This window comes from Emys orbicularis, chromosome 8, assembly GCF_028017835.1.
Source record: "Emys orbicularis isolate rEmyOrb1 chromosome 8, rEmyOrb1.hap1, whole genome shotgun sequence".
Classification (NCBI taxonomy): domain Eukaryota; kingdom Metazoa; phylum Chordata; order Testudines; family Emydidae; genus Emys; species Emys orbicularis.
Window position 1 is genome coordinate 55,868,211 of NC_088690.1, and position 14,515 is coordinate 55,882,725.

General features: G+C 45.7%; 1 protein-coding gene across 1 annotated transcript in view; it reads left to right on the forward strand.

The window, feature by feature from the left end:
- COLGALT2 (collagen beta(1-O)galactosyltransferase 2) overlaps positions 1 to 14,515 on the forward strand; it is a 96,245-nt gene that overhangs the window by 48,400 nt on the left and 33,330 nt on the right. The window contains exon 2 of the mRNA XM_065409498.1: positions 10,932 to 11,042. Coding sequence (XP_065265570.1) covers positions 10,932 to 11,042 — 111 coding nt within the window. The remainder of the gene's footprint in view (positions 1 to 10,931; positions 11,043 to 14,515) is intronic.

Below are 14,515 nucleotides of genomic sequence, written 5' to 3' on the forward strand. Positions count from 1 at the left end.
GGTGACTGCACATCCAAATACCCTTTTGCTCCTGGAATTACCTGATTTGTGTGTGCCAAGGACAGTTTGTTCAGTCACATACACAATTTGTGGATACAGGGGGGCTGTGCACTAGTTTTGTGGGCATAACTTGGGCGAGTGACTTTGTCTATTTGTATCCGAGAGTTTTCTCTATCTTAGATCTGAGAATGTAGAGAAACACTTCAAGTGTAGCCTTCTTCAGTACTCCATTGCAAACAGGAAGGACCCTATATAACTCTTTATTTCAACAGCTAACCTGCCACAAACGCTTCATCCCTGGCTCAAAGTCTCTTACGAGATGAACAAGATGATTGAGTGGAGCCTTTCCATTGCTAGCTTCTACAGCATGATTGTCATAAGGACCTCGTTATGGGCCTGATACAAAATCCATAGAAGTCAATGGAGACTTTCCATTAAATATACAGTACAACCTCAGAGTTAGGAACACCTCGGGAATGGAGGTTGTTGGTAACTCTGAAATGTTCGTAACTCTGAACAAAATGTTATGGTTGTTCTTTCAAAAGTTTACAACTGAACATTGACTTAAGACAGCTTTGAAACTTTACTATGCAGAAGAAAAATGCTTTCCCTTTGTTTTTTAGTAGTTTGCGTTTAACGCAGTACTGTACTGTATTTACCCTTTTTTTTTTTTTTTGTCTCTGCTGCTGCCTGATTGTGTATTCTGGTTCCAAATGAGGTGTGTGGTTGACAGGTCAGTTCGTAAGTCTGGTGTTCTTAACTCTTAGGTTCTACTGTAATGGCCTTTTGTATACAGCTCTAGGGTCTCAACGTAAAGCACCAGTTGACTTACCGGTAATTTGTGCCGGATCAGGCTTTTGGTTAACTGTTCCACTATTTGATCTTTACTGTAAAAGGTCTAAGAACCTTTTAAGCAGTCATGTAAAGAAAGAGAAGCTGCTCTTACCATTTTCTTCTATTTTGGAAAATCAGTTGCCTACTGTTGTTAATCTGCTTTCCAATATAATATTTTAAAACTACAGCGAACACCATCAGTAAAAGCTCTTCCTCCCAGCCTACCCAAGTGAAGAGTTAGGGAATTTTAAATGCAGTAGGAAAACTACTGCAGGCCACTTGTGTTAGATTTTTCCACCGCATGTGTTACAATGCTGCATGGAAACTGGGAGGCTAAAAGGCACACAGTGTTCCTTCTGCCCGACAGTACCTTTCCTGCAGTGGTGAAAAACAGCAAAATATTCTCCTGTGCTCTTCCAACACCACACTTGAGGTAAATAAACTGTAAATAATTTGAGAATTCAAAATAGGGTGCTAAAGGAGTGAAAAGTTGATGGAATATTTTATACCTTCTTTTTTTTTTTTGCAGGGAGAGGGACGGAATTGCCAGAACCTAAATTAACACACACAAAACCTAAGTTTAAAGAGACATCAGGCTAAAAATACTATGCAGTATTTATAGCAGCAATTTTCCTTACCCCTGTCAGTAATACGTTAATTACATCTGTGAAAGTTTTAAAATGGTTTGCTTACTTTTACCATCTGTGATACTTAGGGTTGGTTGGGGTTTTTCTGGATGGGGAGGTTGTACTTCACTTAGCTTGGACAGTGGGGGCTGAACTACATAGCAAAATTAGATTGGTATAAGCTACGTTGTAAATTGAAACCAGTATAGTTGATGCTGATATAACTCCCCATCTGGACACTCTTATTCGAGTGTAAGAGCGGCATTTTTGGTTTAGATTTCAATTCTTGGGAAGGGGTTTTAGTTAAACTGAAAAAAAGTCATTCAGATTGGATAAGAGTGTCTGCGTTGGGGAGTTATACCAGTACAACTGTACTGGTGTAACTGGTAACATTTCCCATGTGGACCAGGCCTGAAAGTAGAGTATCAGATTCACTTTTGTGACTTGTAAGCCCTGTAAGAGAATGTTTAACAAAACCTTTCTGTTAACCAAATCTAGATTTGGACTTTAAAATCTCCCTTTTAATGCAAGGGTGAAGGACCTGACTTAACCCCTTCAAGAGAAAGGACATTCAATGTTAAAACTTCTACCCTTATTGATAGTCACAAGCAGAGCACGTTACTACTTGAATTGAGGGAATTGTCTGTCAGGTATCTGATTTCAGTGCACTGGACAGAACTACCATAGTCAGAGTGGGCCTGTTTCTGTTGTACTAAATGGGAGTTTTGCCGTTGACTTCAATAAGGGCATCATCAGCCCTGTTATTGCCATAGCCTTAAAGCATTGAGGGCTGATCCAAAACCCTTTATGTCAATGGGAGCCTTTTGAAAGGGGAAAATGGTAGTCCAGGGTTTTTCCCTTTGCTCTGCACTGTTGCCCATTCTTGTGAGATCCATGATCACATCTCCCAGTATTTCATGCTTTACTTCAATCCCCAGCTCCTGGAGCCATTTCATTATTGTGCGTGAATTTTAGTGTTATGGTTTGGAGTGCAATCCAGATCAGTGAGGGGTTGTGTCACCACTTACCCTGCAACCTTGGATGCTTTACAATTAGGGATGTCACTTAATCACAGTTAACTCATGCGATTAACTCAAAAAAATTAATTGTGATTAAAAAAATTAATCTCAGTTTTAATATCACTGTTAAACAATAGAATACCAATTGAAAGTTATTAAATATTTTTGGATGTTTTTCTACATTTTCAAATATATTGATTTCAATTACAACACAGAATACAAAGTGTACAGTGCTCACTTTATATTATTATTTTTATTACAAATATTTGCACTGTAAAAATGATAAAAAGAAATAGTATTTTTCAGTTCACATCATACAAGTACTGTATTGCAATCTCTTTATCATGAAAGTGCAACTTACAAATGTAGATTTTTTTGTTTTGTTATATAACTGCACTCAAAACAAAACCATGCAAAACTTTAGAGCCTACAAGTCCACTCAGTCCTACTTCTTGTTCAACCAATCGCTAAGAGAAACAAGTTTGTTTACATTTACGGGAAATAATGCTGCCCACTTCTTATTTACAATATCACCAGAAAGTGAAAACAGGCGTTCGCATGGGACTTTTGTAGCTGGCATTGCAAGGCATTTACGTGCCAGATATGCTAAACATTCATATGTGCCTTCATGCTTTGGCCACAATTCCAGAGGACATGCCTCCATGCTGATGACACTTGTTAAAAAAATAATGCGTTAATTAAATTTGTGACTGAACTCCTTGGGGGAGAATTGTATGGCTTCTGCTCTGTTTTACCTGCATTCTGCCATATATTTCATGTTATAGCAGTCTCTGATGATGACTCAGCACATGTTCATTTTAAGAACACTTTTGCTGCAGATTTGACAAAAGGCAAAGACGGTACCAATGTGAGACTTCTACAGATAGCTACAGCACTCAACCCAAGGTTTAAGAATCTGAGGTGCATTCCAAAATCTGTGAGGGACGAGGTGTGGAGCATGATTTCCGAAGTGTTAAAAGAGCGACACTCCGATGCAGAAACTACAAAACTTGAACCACCAAAAAAGAAAATCAACTTTCTGCAGGTGACATTAGGGTTACCATACGTCCGGATTTCCCCGGACATGTCCGGCTTTTTGGTGCTCAAATCCCCGTCCGGAGGGAATTTTCAAAAAGCCGGACATGTCCGGGGAAATAGGGAAGCATAAGCCAGGGTCCGCCCGGCCCCAGCACGATCCGCCGGGTCTGCAGCGCAGCCCAGTCGCCCCAGCTACATTGTAGTGAGCTCGGGCGGGGGGGTGGGGGGCGCAGCCACAGAAGGCGGCGGAGGGGCCGCTGCTGCCCCCGCAGGCCGGGCGGACCGTGCGCCCCAGCCGAGCCCGCAGGACCACGGGGAGGCCGGGCCCAGCCAGCAGCTCAGGCTTCCCTCGCGGGCGGGGACCCCCGGCCACTGGAGGACCCTTCCTGTGGCCCCGTCGCCGCGTGTGGCTCGGAACCCGGCGCCGCAGGAGCTGTTCCAGCGGGGACAGGCCGGGGAACATGCTCGGCGGCGGCAGGAAGGAGGCGGCAGGGAGTGCGGCGTGTGCCGGGGCTGCAGGGACCAGCGCCGCCCCGGTCGCCGCTGAGCCTCCGAAGCCCCTGCCAGGCAGAGGCTGCCGGGTGAGCGGGGGAGAAGGGCAGGCGGGGGGGTGCAGAGGCTGCAGGGCGAGGAGGAGCAGGGCAGGTAGGGGTAGGGGGCGCAGGGGCAGGCGGGGGGCGCAGAGACTGCAGGGGCGGGGGGGTGCAGAGGCTGCAGGGGCAGGGGGCGCAGGGGCAGGGCAGGCTGGGGGCGCAGAGGCTGCAGGGGCAGTGGGGGGGCAAGTGGGGAGCAGGGGTCACAGAGGTTGCAGGGGCGGGGGGGTGCTGGGGCTGCAGGGCGAGTGGGGAGCAGGGGTCACAGGCTGCAGGGGCGGGGGGGTGCAGGGGCTGCAGGGTGAATGGGAAGCAAAGGTCACAGAGGCTGCAGGGCAAAGGGGGGTGCAGGGGCTGCAGGGCAAATGGGAAGCAGAGGTCACAGAGGCTGCAGGGCAAAGGGGGGTGCAGAGGCTGCAGGGCGAGTGGGGAGAAGGGGTCACAGAGGCTGCAGGGGCGGGGGGGTGCAGGGGTTGCAGGGCGAGTGGGGAGCAGGGAAGCACTTAGCAACCCCCAACCAAGATCAGAGCGGGAGGGAGGAGGGGGAATGTGGGGTGCTCAGAGGAGGGGCAGAGTTGGGGCAGGGACTTTGGGGAAGGGGTTGGAATGGGGGCGGGGAAGGGGTGGGGGCGGGGAAGGGGAAGGGGCGGAGTTGGGGCAGGGCCAGGGCCCCCATGGAGTGTCCTCTTTTTTCAGTGTTGAAATATGGTAACCCTAGGTGACATCTGACTCAGATGTTGAAAATGAACATTCATCGGTCCGTTCTGCTTTGGATCCTTATCGAGCAGAACCCGTCAGCATGGATGCATGTCCTCTGGAATGGTGGATGAAGCATGCAGGGATATATGAATCTTTAGCGCATCTGGCTTGTAAATATCTTGTGACGCTGGCTGCAACAGTGCCATGCAAACTCCTGTTCTCACTTTCAGGTGACACTGTGAACAAGAAGCAGGCAGCATTATCTCCTGCAAATGTAAACGAGCTTGTTTGGCTGAACAAGAAATAAGACTGAGTAGACTCGTAGGCTGTAAAGTTTTACATTGTTTTATTTTTGAATACAGTTATTTTTTCTACATAATTCTACATTTGTAAGTTCAACTTTCATTATAAAGAGATTGCACTATAGTACTTGTATTAGGTGAATTGAAAAATACTATTTCTTTTGTTTTTTACAGTGCAAATATTTGTAATAAAAATAAATATAAAGTGAGCACTGTACACTTTGTATTCTGTGTTGTAATTGAAATCACTATATTGGAAAATGTAGAAAACATCCAAAATTATTTAAATAAATGGTTTTCTATTATTGTTTAACAGCACGATTAATCGCAATTAATTTTTGTAATTGCTTGACAGCCCTACTTACAATGCTTTGCTGCTGTAGCAGCCAGCCTGGGACTCTCATAACCAGCCTACCAGCCTACAGGTCACACCCTGAAGTGTCTGTGTGCTTGACAGCACTGGTTCAGCAGTTCTCACTCTAGCTGCCTGTCCACAGCTCATGGCCCCACTTTGGCTTCCACCAGGCTTGGTTACAACCAGCAAGGGGACCCAACACACTCTCAGTCCTGAGTTCCCCCAAAACCATGTGCTCTGCAAATGTCTAGCCCTCTCCTGGGCAGCTCAGAGAAATAATAAGATTCATTTGTTCTTGTAAAGAGACAAAAGCAGCTTATTAACCTAACTGCACTGTTTACCTAATACACCTCTACCCCGATATAACGCTGTCCTCGGGAGCCAAAAAATCTTACTGCGTTATAGGTGAAACCGCGTTATATCGAACTTGCTTTGATCTGCTGGAGTGCACAGCCCCGCCCCCCCGGAGCACTGCTTTACCGCGTTATATCCGAATTCATGTTATATCCGGTCGCGTTATATCGGGGTAGAGATGTACGTAAAAATGGATTTTCATTGTGTCTGCCTGAAGAGCGGGATGGTCAGAGAATCAAATACACGTTCCGTTGTCTCAGGAAGATCTGTTTACCAACTTTCCTCCATATGCCTGGTTTAAACACACTTTATTAATAAGTCCAGCATATATCCACAACTCTTAATACACACTGCATCCATACATCACCCAAGAATATTAATGATCAGTGAGTTATTAGTTTTCAAATGATATCTCATAAGGCATATTTTGTAGTAAGATTATTACAGTAGTTTGTAGGGTATTTATGACCGGTGCTTGTGGTCACTCAGCTTACTGTCTTTTTTAAATGAAAATTTCTAACCCTTGTGGTTGCAGAGAAAATCTTGAAAACATGACCAGAGTGCACCCAAGAGGCTGAGAAACCAGAAGAACAAGTTTCTTATTTTTTTTTAAACATCTCATGGCTCATCAGCCAATCTCATGGTTTTGGGGGGCTCAAATCATGATTTTTGAATGTCTGGAATTGGCAATATTGTATAGGTTATTCTACTACAGTTTAGGTAAATCAAAGGACAGGAATGGCTAAGATGGTCCAGTGAGTTCATCAACATGGCCCCAGGCCACTCTACTCTTTCATACAGTGATGCAAGCCATGCAGACTACAGGTACCAGCATGCAGTGCTCCATTTCTAGCTAAGCAGCTCTGTCAGCCTGACCAATTGGATCAGGATGGGGCATTGTATGCTGGGAACTATAGCTCTGTGCCAGCATGGCCATATTAACAATGGAGTTAGGGACTTTTGCCATCTGCTCCATGGGATGCAAATTTGGTGGAATTCCTGAAAACTTGTTTTAATGCAGCACTCAGGCAGAATCTGGGTGCCTGATTTAGGATCTGTAGCTATCTGTAGGGTTTGATTTTGTTTTTACTAATTTACACCAGCAGGGGGCAGTCCAGTCACCATTCTTAATATGACCTTGTGGCTGGTCACCGTTGAACTTTAATGAGGATTGTGTGCTGTCTACATACTGGGTGTGAACTGTTCTGAAATTTTGAACTTAGAAGTTGTCTGTCATTCATGAAACTCCATTGAAAGCTGGGGTCAGGGCAACACCAATACGCCCAAGCAAACGCTGCTTTAAAAAAAAAATCAAGCTGTTTTCTCAGTGTCAGTTTTCAAAAGAGGCTCGTTTAGTGCAGAGCTGCATTCAGGATGAGTTTTAAAATGTCAATAGTTTGAGCACAAAGAAGGCTCCTTTACAGTGGAGAATATTGTGTGTAACTGAAGCATCAGGACTGGCTAGAGTGAAACTGTGCATCCTCACAATGAGTCCTCTGTCACTTGCATTTATCCCTGCACCACCACAGAGCATTCTAGTAAATTAGTCCATGTTTGTTCAGACAGACCAAGTACAGCATACACTTTTCACAAATTGCCCTGTCAATGTGCCTCAACCCCCTTCTGGCAGGAACTGTTTCTGTAGGGGAGAGTATAGCCCATTCTCCATGGCCATTCAGTGCACCACCTCAGACAGCCAGTTAGGAAGCAAATGATGGTGGTGTTTTTCGTGATGTGGACACATCTGTGCTATTGGAATTGGACTGAGACTATCAGACTCCTTTCCCTTATGCCACGGGAAACAATGGGAGAGTAACCTCTAAGTTAGAATTGAAGAGCTGAGGTTAAAAAGCTCTGGATTGTATTACCAATCTGCAACCTACTCGATGTCCCATTCTCCCCTAAAAGGTGACTGTGGCAGAGATTGTTTGTGTGATTACAGAAAAGCAGAGTTTATAAGGGAAACTTATGTAGAAACAGTAGAAACCTGTGTTGATGTTTTGTTTGGTTTTTGGTGTTGGTGGTTTGGTTTTTATGCAGCGGTTGTCATAAAATAGTCAAGATTTCCCCACTGTTTCCAGACAGAGATATTGGAGACAGCACAGTCACTTCTTATCCCAAGGACGGATGCATACTGCTGCGGTAAGATACCACTGTGTGGAAACAATGGGTGAATGCTGACTTTTAATGGTGTTAAATGTAAATAGTTCTGAGAACAATAACAAAAATAGCTGTTGGGAATGGCCTATTTTTAAAGCTCTAAATTGGAAAAAGTAAAGGTTTGCCAAATTGCTAGTCACCGAGCATGTGTGATCCAAGAAGTGACTAACTTTGTTGTGTTTGAGAGTTTAAGGCTTATAAATGCCACTGGATGGACACACCTGGAGACTGAAATCCTTTATCTGAGCCAAATCCTTGTCTCCGTGAAGTCACTGGCAAAACTCCAGTGGGAACAGGATTTAGTCCCTAACCCACAGAGTAGGTACAGCATAGGCTCCAGCTATGCAGGCTTTCCTCTAGTGACCTCTCTGATGACCTAGCCATTCCACCAGCTTCCATTTCATTTCACCCCTCAGCCTCCCTTTGGCGAGTGCCAGCTAGTGCAGCTTTTTATGGAGGCTTTTGTGAAGAGGACGCTTGTCCAGTAGAACTGGACTGAGATCGCAAATACATTTTTGTCACATAAACTGGTGTTTGTGTTGATCACAATGTTTTATGAAAGACTCCAGCAATTAGTGTAACACAAATCAAGTATTTATTTTCAAAAAGTGCTCCATCTTGGCACAACACGGAGCACTGCATGCTGAACATGTGGTCTGTGTGCGCTGCGCCTCTCTCAAAAACGAGGACAATTATGGAGCTCATTGTAGAACTCCATAGGCCCCTATAGTTGCATCCCTACACTAACAGAGAGTATGAGCAGACTTCTGTCTCCACACTTAGACTGGAGCAAGCAAGGAGGCACTATTGTTATAAGTGTGAATTAGCTGCTAACGGGGGAGTTGCTGTAACTCTGTAAAACACAGCCTATGTGTCTGTCTGCTTAACCCATAAGGATGTCTGTTCAGCTAGCCAGCGTTTATTTCCTAGGGGAGCTGCTTTTCCAGCCTCCAAGAACAGACCTCATGTCTGTATATCAACAGCTGGGAAAGGGAACGTTCCCTCGTATTAATTTTTTTTAAAGGAAATTGCTTTTCCTTTGTTAATGACTATCTCGATCTCTTCCTACTTCCTTCGCTTTGCTCTCCCCGTGAACGTCAATACTGCTGACATTTTGGGGTTATGTAGTTCTCAGGGCTGAGTGGAGAAAGACTCCACACTCGGTGTTGGCGTGAAGTGAGAGAGCAGCCCCACGGTAATAAAGGGGCTGGCCCGACACCAAAGCCAGAGCTTCAACTCCCCTCTCCAAACTACAGTCAAACCCTCTTCTTCTCCCTTCCATGTACTCAGCAGGATAGAAAAATTGGGGGATATTGTCAAAGGCACAAAGGGGAGTTAGGTACCTACACAACCTGTCTTGACCATATTGTGTGCCTAACTCTCCCTTGAAAACCTCCCCTGTCATCAGGACTAACTAGGACCTGGTAAAATGTGAAGGGAGGCACACTTGGAAGCTCTTAGGGGAAGGCATGTCTTTTTGTTCTATGTCTATACAGCGCCTACCACAATGGGGGCCTGTCTCACGACTGGGGCTCCTAAGTGCTACCGCAACACAAATGATTGCTAATGCAGGGCCACTAAAAAGAGTGCCCTGATATTTTAGGAATGTGGATTGTAAATGTTAGACAACCCTTGAAGCTATTGGTGCAGCTGGCTAAAACCACTGCTGTCTTCTGTTACAGGCCGTGGCTTTTTATATTCATTGAGGGAAACCAGGAGCACCAATAAGACTCCTAGGATTGGCACTGGACTACTTCTTTCTTTCTTTCTGTCCTGAAGCTATTTAATTCTTTCCCAGCCTGATTTTCCTCTCACTAAACCAGGTAAATTCCCTGGAGACAAAAGCTTCACTGATATGGAACCAGTGTAAACAAGAGGAGAATCAGACCTTGTTTGTGTCTCATAAGGTCATATAATATTGTAAGAAAAAATACCTAAGACCTTGTCCTGAAAGATCTCAAAGCGCTGCATAAATTAAATACAGAGGGTGCAGATCCTTAGCAGGTTCAGCAGGGTGAAGTCCATGGAGCTATGCTATGTTATACAACTGAGGATCTGCCCCATACAGTGCCACTGAAATGTGTCTGCCTCTGGGACCATGGTAGTACTCAGCACGCTGCATGGCTGTGAGGATAGGGAATATTTTGTCCAATGCCAATGGGCAAATCCCAGCTCTTAGGAAAAGTGCTGTGGGATCCTTAATGTTACTGTGAATCTGTCAGGACTCCAGTCTGTAAGGTTTCCTGCAAAAGACCCAATCATAGTAAATTGCATTGGAAATAGAGCAATAGGGAAGTGGTGCTCAGTTTAGGGAGCATAAAGGGCTGAATCTACCCTGCTGAGATTTGATTTCAGTTGGGGCTATTTTATACCCGATTCTTACAACATGAGTGCACACATTCAACCTCAGAAAAGCGGGTGGCAGAAACAGTTGAAGAAGCCGCGGGCCTTCTCCTATGGACTCCTGAGCTCTGGGACCCTCCCACCTTACAGGGTCCTAGATCCAGGGCTCAAGCCTGAGCACTAATATCTACACTGCAATTAAACAGCTCCTGAGTCCGAGCTTTTAGCCCGGGCCAGCTGGCAGTTTTTAATTGCAGTGTAGACATACCCGAACAGGTGCTGCAGAGAGAATCCCACGAGGCGAATCCTAAGGGGGGGTTGAATGGATTTGTGTGTATGTCTCTTACCAGGATTTGGAACTATACACACACTTCCAGTGCAGATTATATGAGCTCCTGGCAGGCCTAATCTGTCCTAGGCTAGGACAGGAGGAAAGTTACAGGGGTGCCAGCCAGCATACAGGTGCACTTTACTATTTATACACAATGTATGTCCGCCCATTTGAGGGCATTTCTTTGTCGAGAAAGAATCTGGTCCTACCCTGTCCAGTCTGTGTCTGTTATTCAGATGCTACATTAATGGGATTCTTTGTGCCCTTATTTCTCCAGGGCAGCCACTGACCATAACGTTGATAACACCACAGAGATCCTCAGAGAGTGGCTGAAGAATGTGCAAAAACTGTATCATTATGTGGAGTGGAGGCCTATGGAGGAGCCTCAGTGAGTATCATGGCCAGTGATTTCCTAAACGGTTTGGGGGTTTCAATATCAAGATTATAGAAATCTTTAAACCAATGATGGTTTAAACAAATGATTGTTGCAGGATTTACACTCAGATTCTTTAAGGCCCTGTCTCAGCAAAGCTCTTAAGCACATCTTTAACTTCAGTGGGAATACTTATGTGTTTAAAGTTAAGGACTTTGCCAGATGGGGACCTATCAGCAGAAAGCAGTTCTATTCAGTCATTTCCCATGTGAGCCTGCCTTCCTTGCACACCCAAAAAATCTTCCTGAAAGGTACAATGAATTAAAGATTGGTTCCTTATTTTCCAGGAGACTCACGGAAACATGCTCCATCTCCCCAACCCTGGTCAAAACTCTGTCCCTGGCTTTCAATATTCAGTAATTTTCCATCCAGGGAATTAGTGCAAGCCCCAGGAAGGAATCTTGAGGGAAACTATCATTTACTTAGAATCATAGAAGATTAGGGTTGGGAGAGACCTAAGGAGTCATCTAGTCCAATCCCCTGCTCAAAGCAGGACCAACCCTAACTAAATCATCCCAGCCAGGGCTTTGTAAAGCCAGGCCTTGAAAACCTCTAAGGATGGAGATTCCACCCCCTCCCTAGATAACCCATTCCAGTGCTTCACCACCCTCTTAGTGAAATAGTTTTTCCTAATATCCAACCTAAACCTCCCCCACTGCAACTTGAGGCCATTGCTCCTTGTTCTGTCATCTGCCACCACTTTGAACAGCCTAGCTCCATCCTCTCTGGAACCCCCCTTCAGGTAGTTGAAGGCTGCTATCAAATCCCCCCTCACTCTTCTTTTCTGCAGACTAAATAAGACCAGTTCCCTCAGCCTCTCTTCATAAGTCATGTGCCCCAGCCCCCTAACCATTTTGGTTGCCCTCCGCTGGAATCTCTACAATTTATCCACATCCTTTCTGTAGTGGGAGGCCCAAAACTGGACACAATACTCCAGATGTGGCCTCACCAGTGCCAAATAGAGGGGAATAATCACTTCCCTCGATCTGCTGGCAGTGCTCCTAATAATGCAGCCCAATATGCCGTTAGCCTTCTTGGCAACAAGGGCACACTGTTGACTTATATCCAGCTTCTTGTCCACTGTAATCCCCAGGTCTTTTTCTGCAGAACTGCCGCTTAGCCAGTCGGTCCCCAGCTTGTAGCAGTGCATGGGATTCTTCTGTCCTAAGTGCAGGACTCTGTACTTGTCCTTGTTGAACCTCATCAGATTTCTTTTGGCCCAATCCTCCAATTTGTCTAGGTCACTCTGGACCCTATCCCTACCCACCAGCATATCTACTTCTCCCCCCATCTTAGTGTCATCTGCGAACTTGCTGAGGGTGCAATCCATCCCAGCATCCAGATCATTAATGAAGATGTTGAACAAAATCGGCCCCAGGACCGACCCCTGGGGCACTCCACTTGATACAGGCTGCCAGTTAGACATCGAGCCGTTGATCACTACCCGTTGAACCCGACGATCTAGCCAACTTTCTATCCACCTTATAGTCCATTCATCCAATCCATAGTTTTTTAACTTGCTAGCAAGAATACTATGGGAGACCATATCAAAAGCTTTGCCAAAGTCAAGATGTGTCATGTCTCCCGCTTTACCCATATCCACAGAGCCAGTTATCTCATCATAGAAGGCAATCAGATTGGTCAGGATTGACTTGCCCTTGGTGAATTCATGTTGACTGTTCCTGATCACCTTCCTCTCCTCCAAGTGCTTCAAAATGGATTCCTTGAGGACCTGCTCCATGATTTTTCCAGGGACTGAGGTGAGGCTGATCGGTATGTAGTTCCCTGGATTCTCCTTCTTCCCTTTTTTAAAGATGGGCACTACATTAGCCTTTTTCCAGTCATCCGGGACCTCCCCCCATCGGCATGAGTTTTCAAAGACAATGGCCAATGGCTCTGCAGTCACATCAGCCAACTCCCACAGCACCCTCGGATGCATTAGTTCTGGACCCATGGACTTGTGCATGTCCAGCTTTTCTAAATAGTCCTTCACCTGTTCTTTCACCACTGAAGGCTGCTCACTTCCTGCCCATATTGTGCTGCCCAGTGCAGCAGTCTGGGAGCTGACCTTGTCTGTGAAGACCGAGGCAAAAAAAGCATTGAGTACTTCAGCTTTTTCCACATCATCTGTCAGTAGGTTGCCTCCCCCATTCAGTAAAGGTCCCACACTTTCCCTGACCTTCTTCTTGTTGCTAACATACCTGTAGAAACCCTTCTTGTTACCCTTCACATCCCTTGCTAGCTGCAACTCCAGTTGTGCCTTGGCCTTCCTGATTATACCCCTGTATGCTCGATCAATATTTTTATACTCCTCCCTATTCATCTGTCCAAGTTTCCACTTCTTGTAAGCTTCCTTTTTGTGTTTAAGCTCACCGAAGATTTCTCTGTTAAGTCAAGCTGGTCACCTGCCATATTGCTATTCTTTCTGCACTTCGGGATGGTTTGTTCCTGCGCCCTCAATAAGGCTTCTTTAAAATACAGCCAGCTTTCCTGGACTCCTTTCCTCCTCATATTAGCCTCCCAGGGGATCCTGCCCATCAGTTCCCTGAGGGAGTCAAAATCTGCTTTTCTGAAGGCCAAGGTCCGTATTCTGCTGCTCTCCTTTCTTCCTTTTGTCAGGATCCTGAACTTGACCATCTCTTGATCCCTACTGCCCAGGTTACCACCCACTTCTACTTCCCCTACCAATTCTTCCCTGTTTGTGAGCAGCAGGTCAAGAGGAGCACGGCCCCTAGTTGGTTCCTCCAGCACTTGCTCCAGGAAGTTGTCTCCAACGCTCTCCAAAAACTTCCTGGATTGTCTGTGCACTGCTGTATTGCTCTCCCAGCAGATGTCAGGGTGATTGAAGTCCCCCATGTCATTTGGAAACTTCTGTTGTCTGAAAAAAGCCTCGTCTACCTCATCCTCCTGGTCTGGTGGTCTATAGCAGACGCCCACCACGATATCACCCTTGTTGCTCTCACCTCTAAACTTAACCCAAAGACTCTCAACAGGCTTTTCTCCAGTTTCATACTGGAGCTCTGCGTAATCATACTGCTCCCTTACATACAGCAAAACTCCTCCATCTTTTCTCCCATGCCTGTCCTTCCTGAACAGTTTATACCCATCCATGACAGTGCTCCAGTCATGTGAGTTACCACACCAACTCTTATTCCAATCACATCATAGTTCCTTGATTGTGCCAGGACTTCCAATTCTTCCTGCTTCTTTCCCAGGCTTCTTGCATTCGTGTACAGGCACCTAAGATAACCAGCTGATTGCCCTACTTTCTCAGTATGAATCAGGATGCCTCCCCTGTTGCACCCTTCTCCTTGTTTCCTCCCAGTATTCCACTTCCCCACTTACCTCCGGGCTTAGGTCACCATCCCCCGGTGAACCTAATTTGAAGTCCTCCTCACTAGGTTAGCAAGCCTGCCTGAGAAGATGCT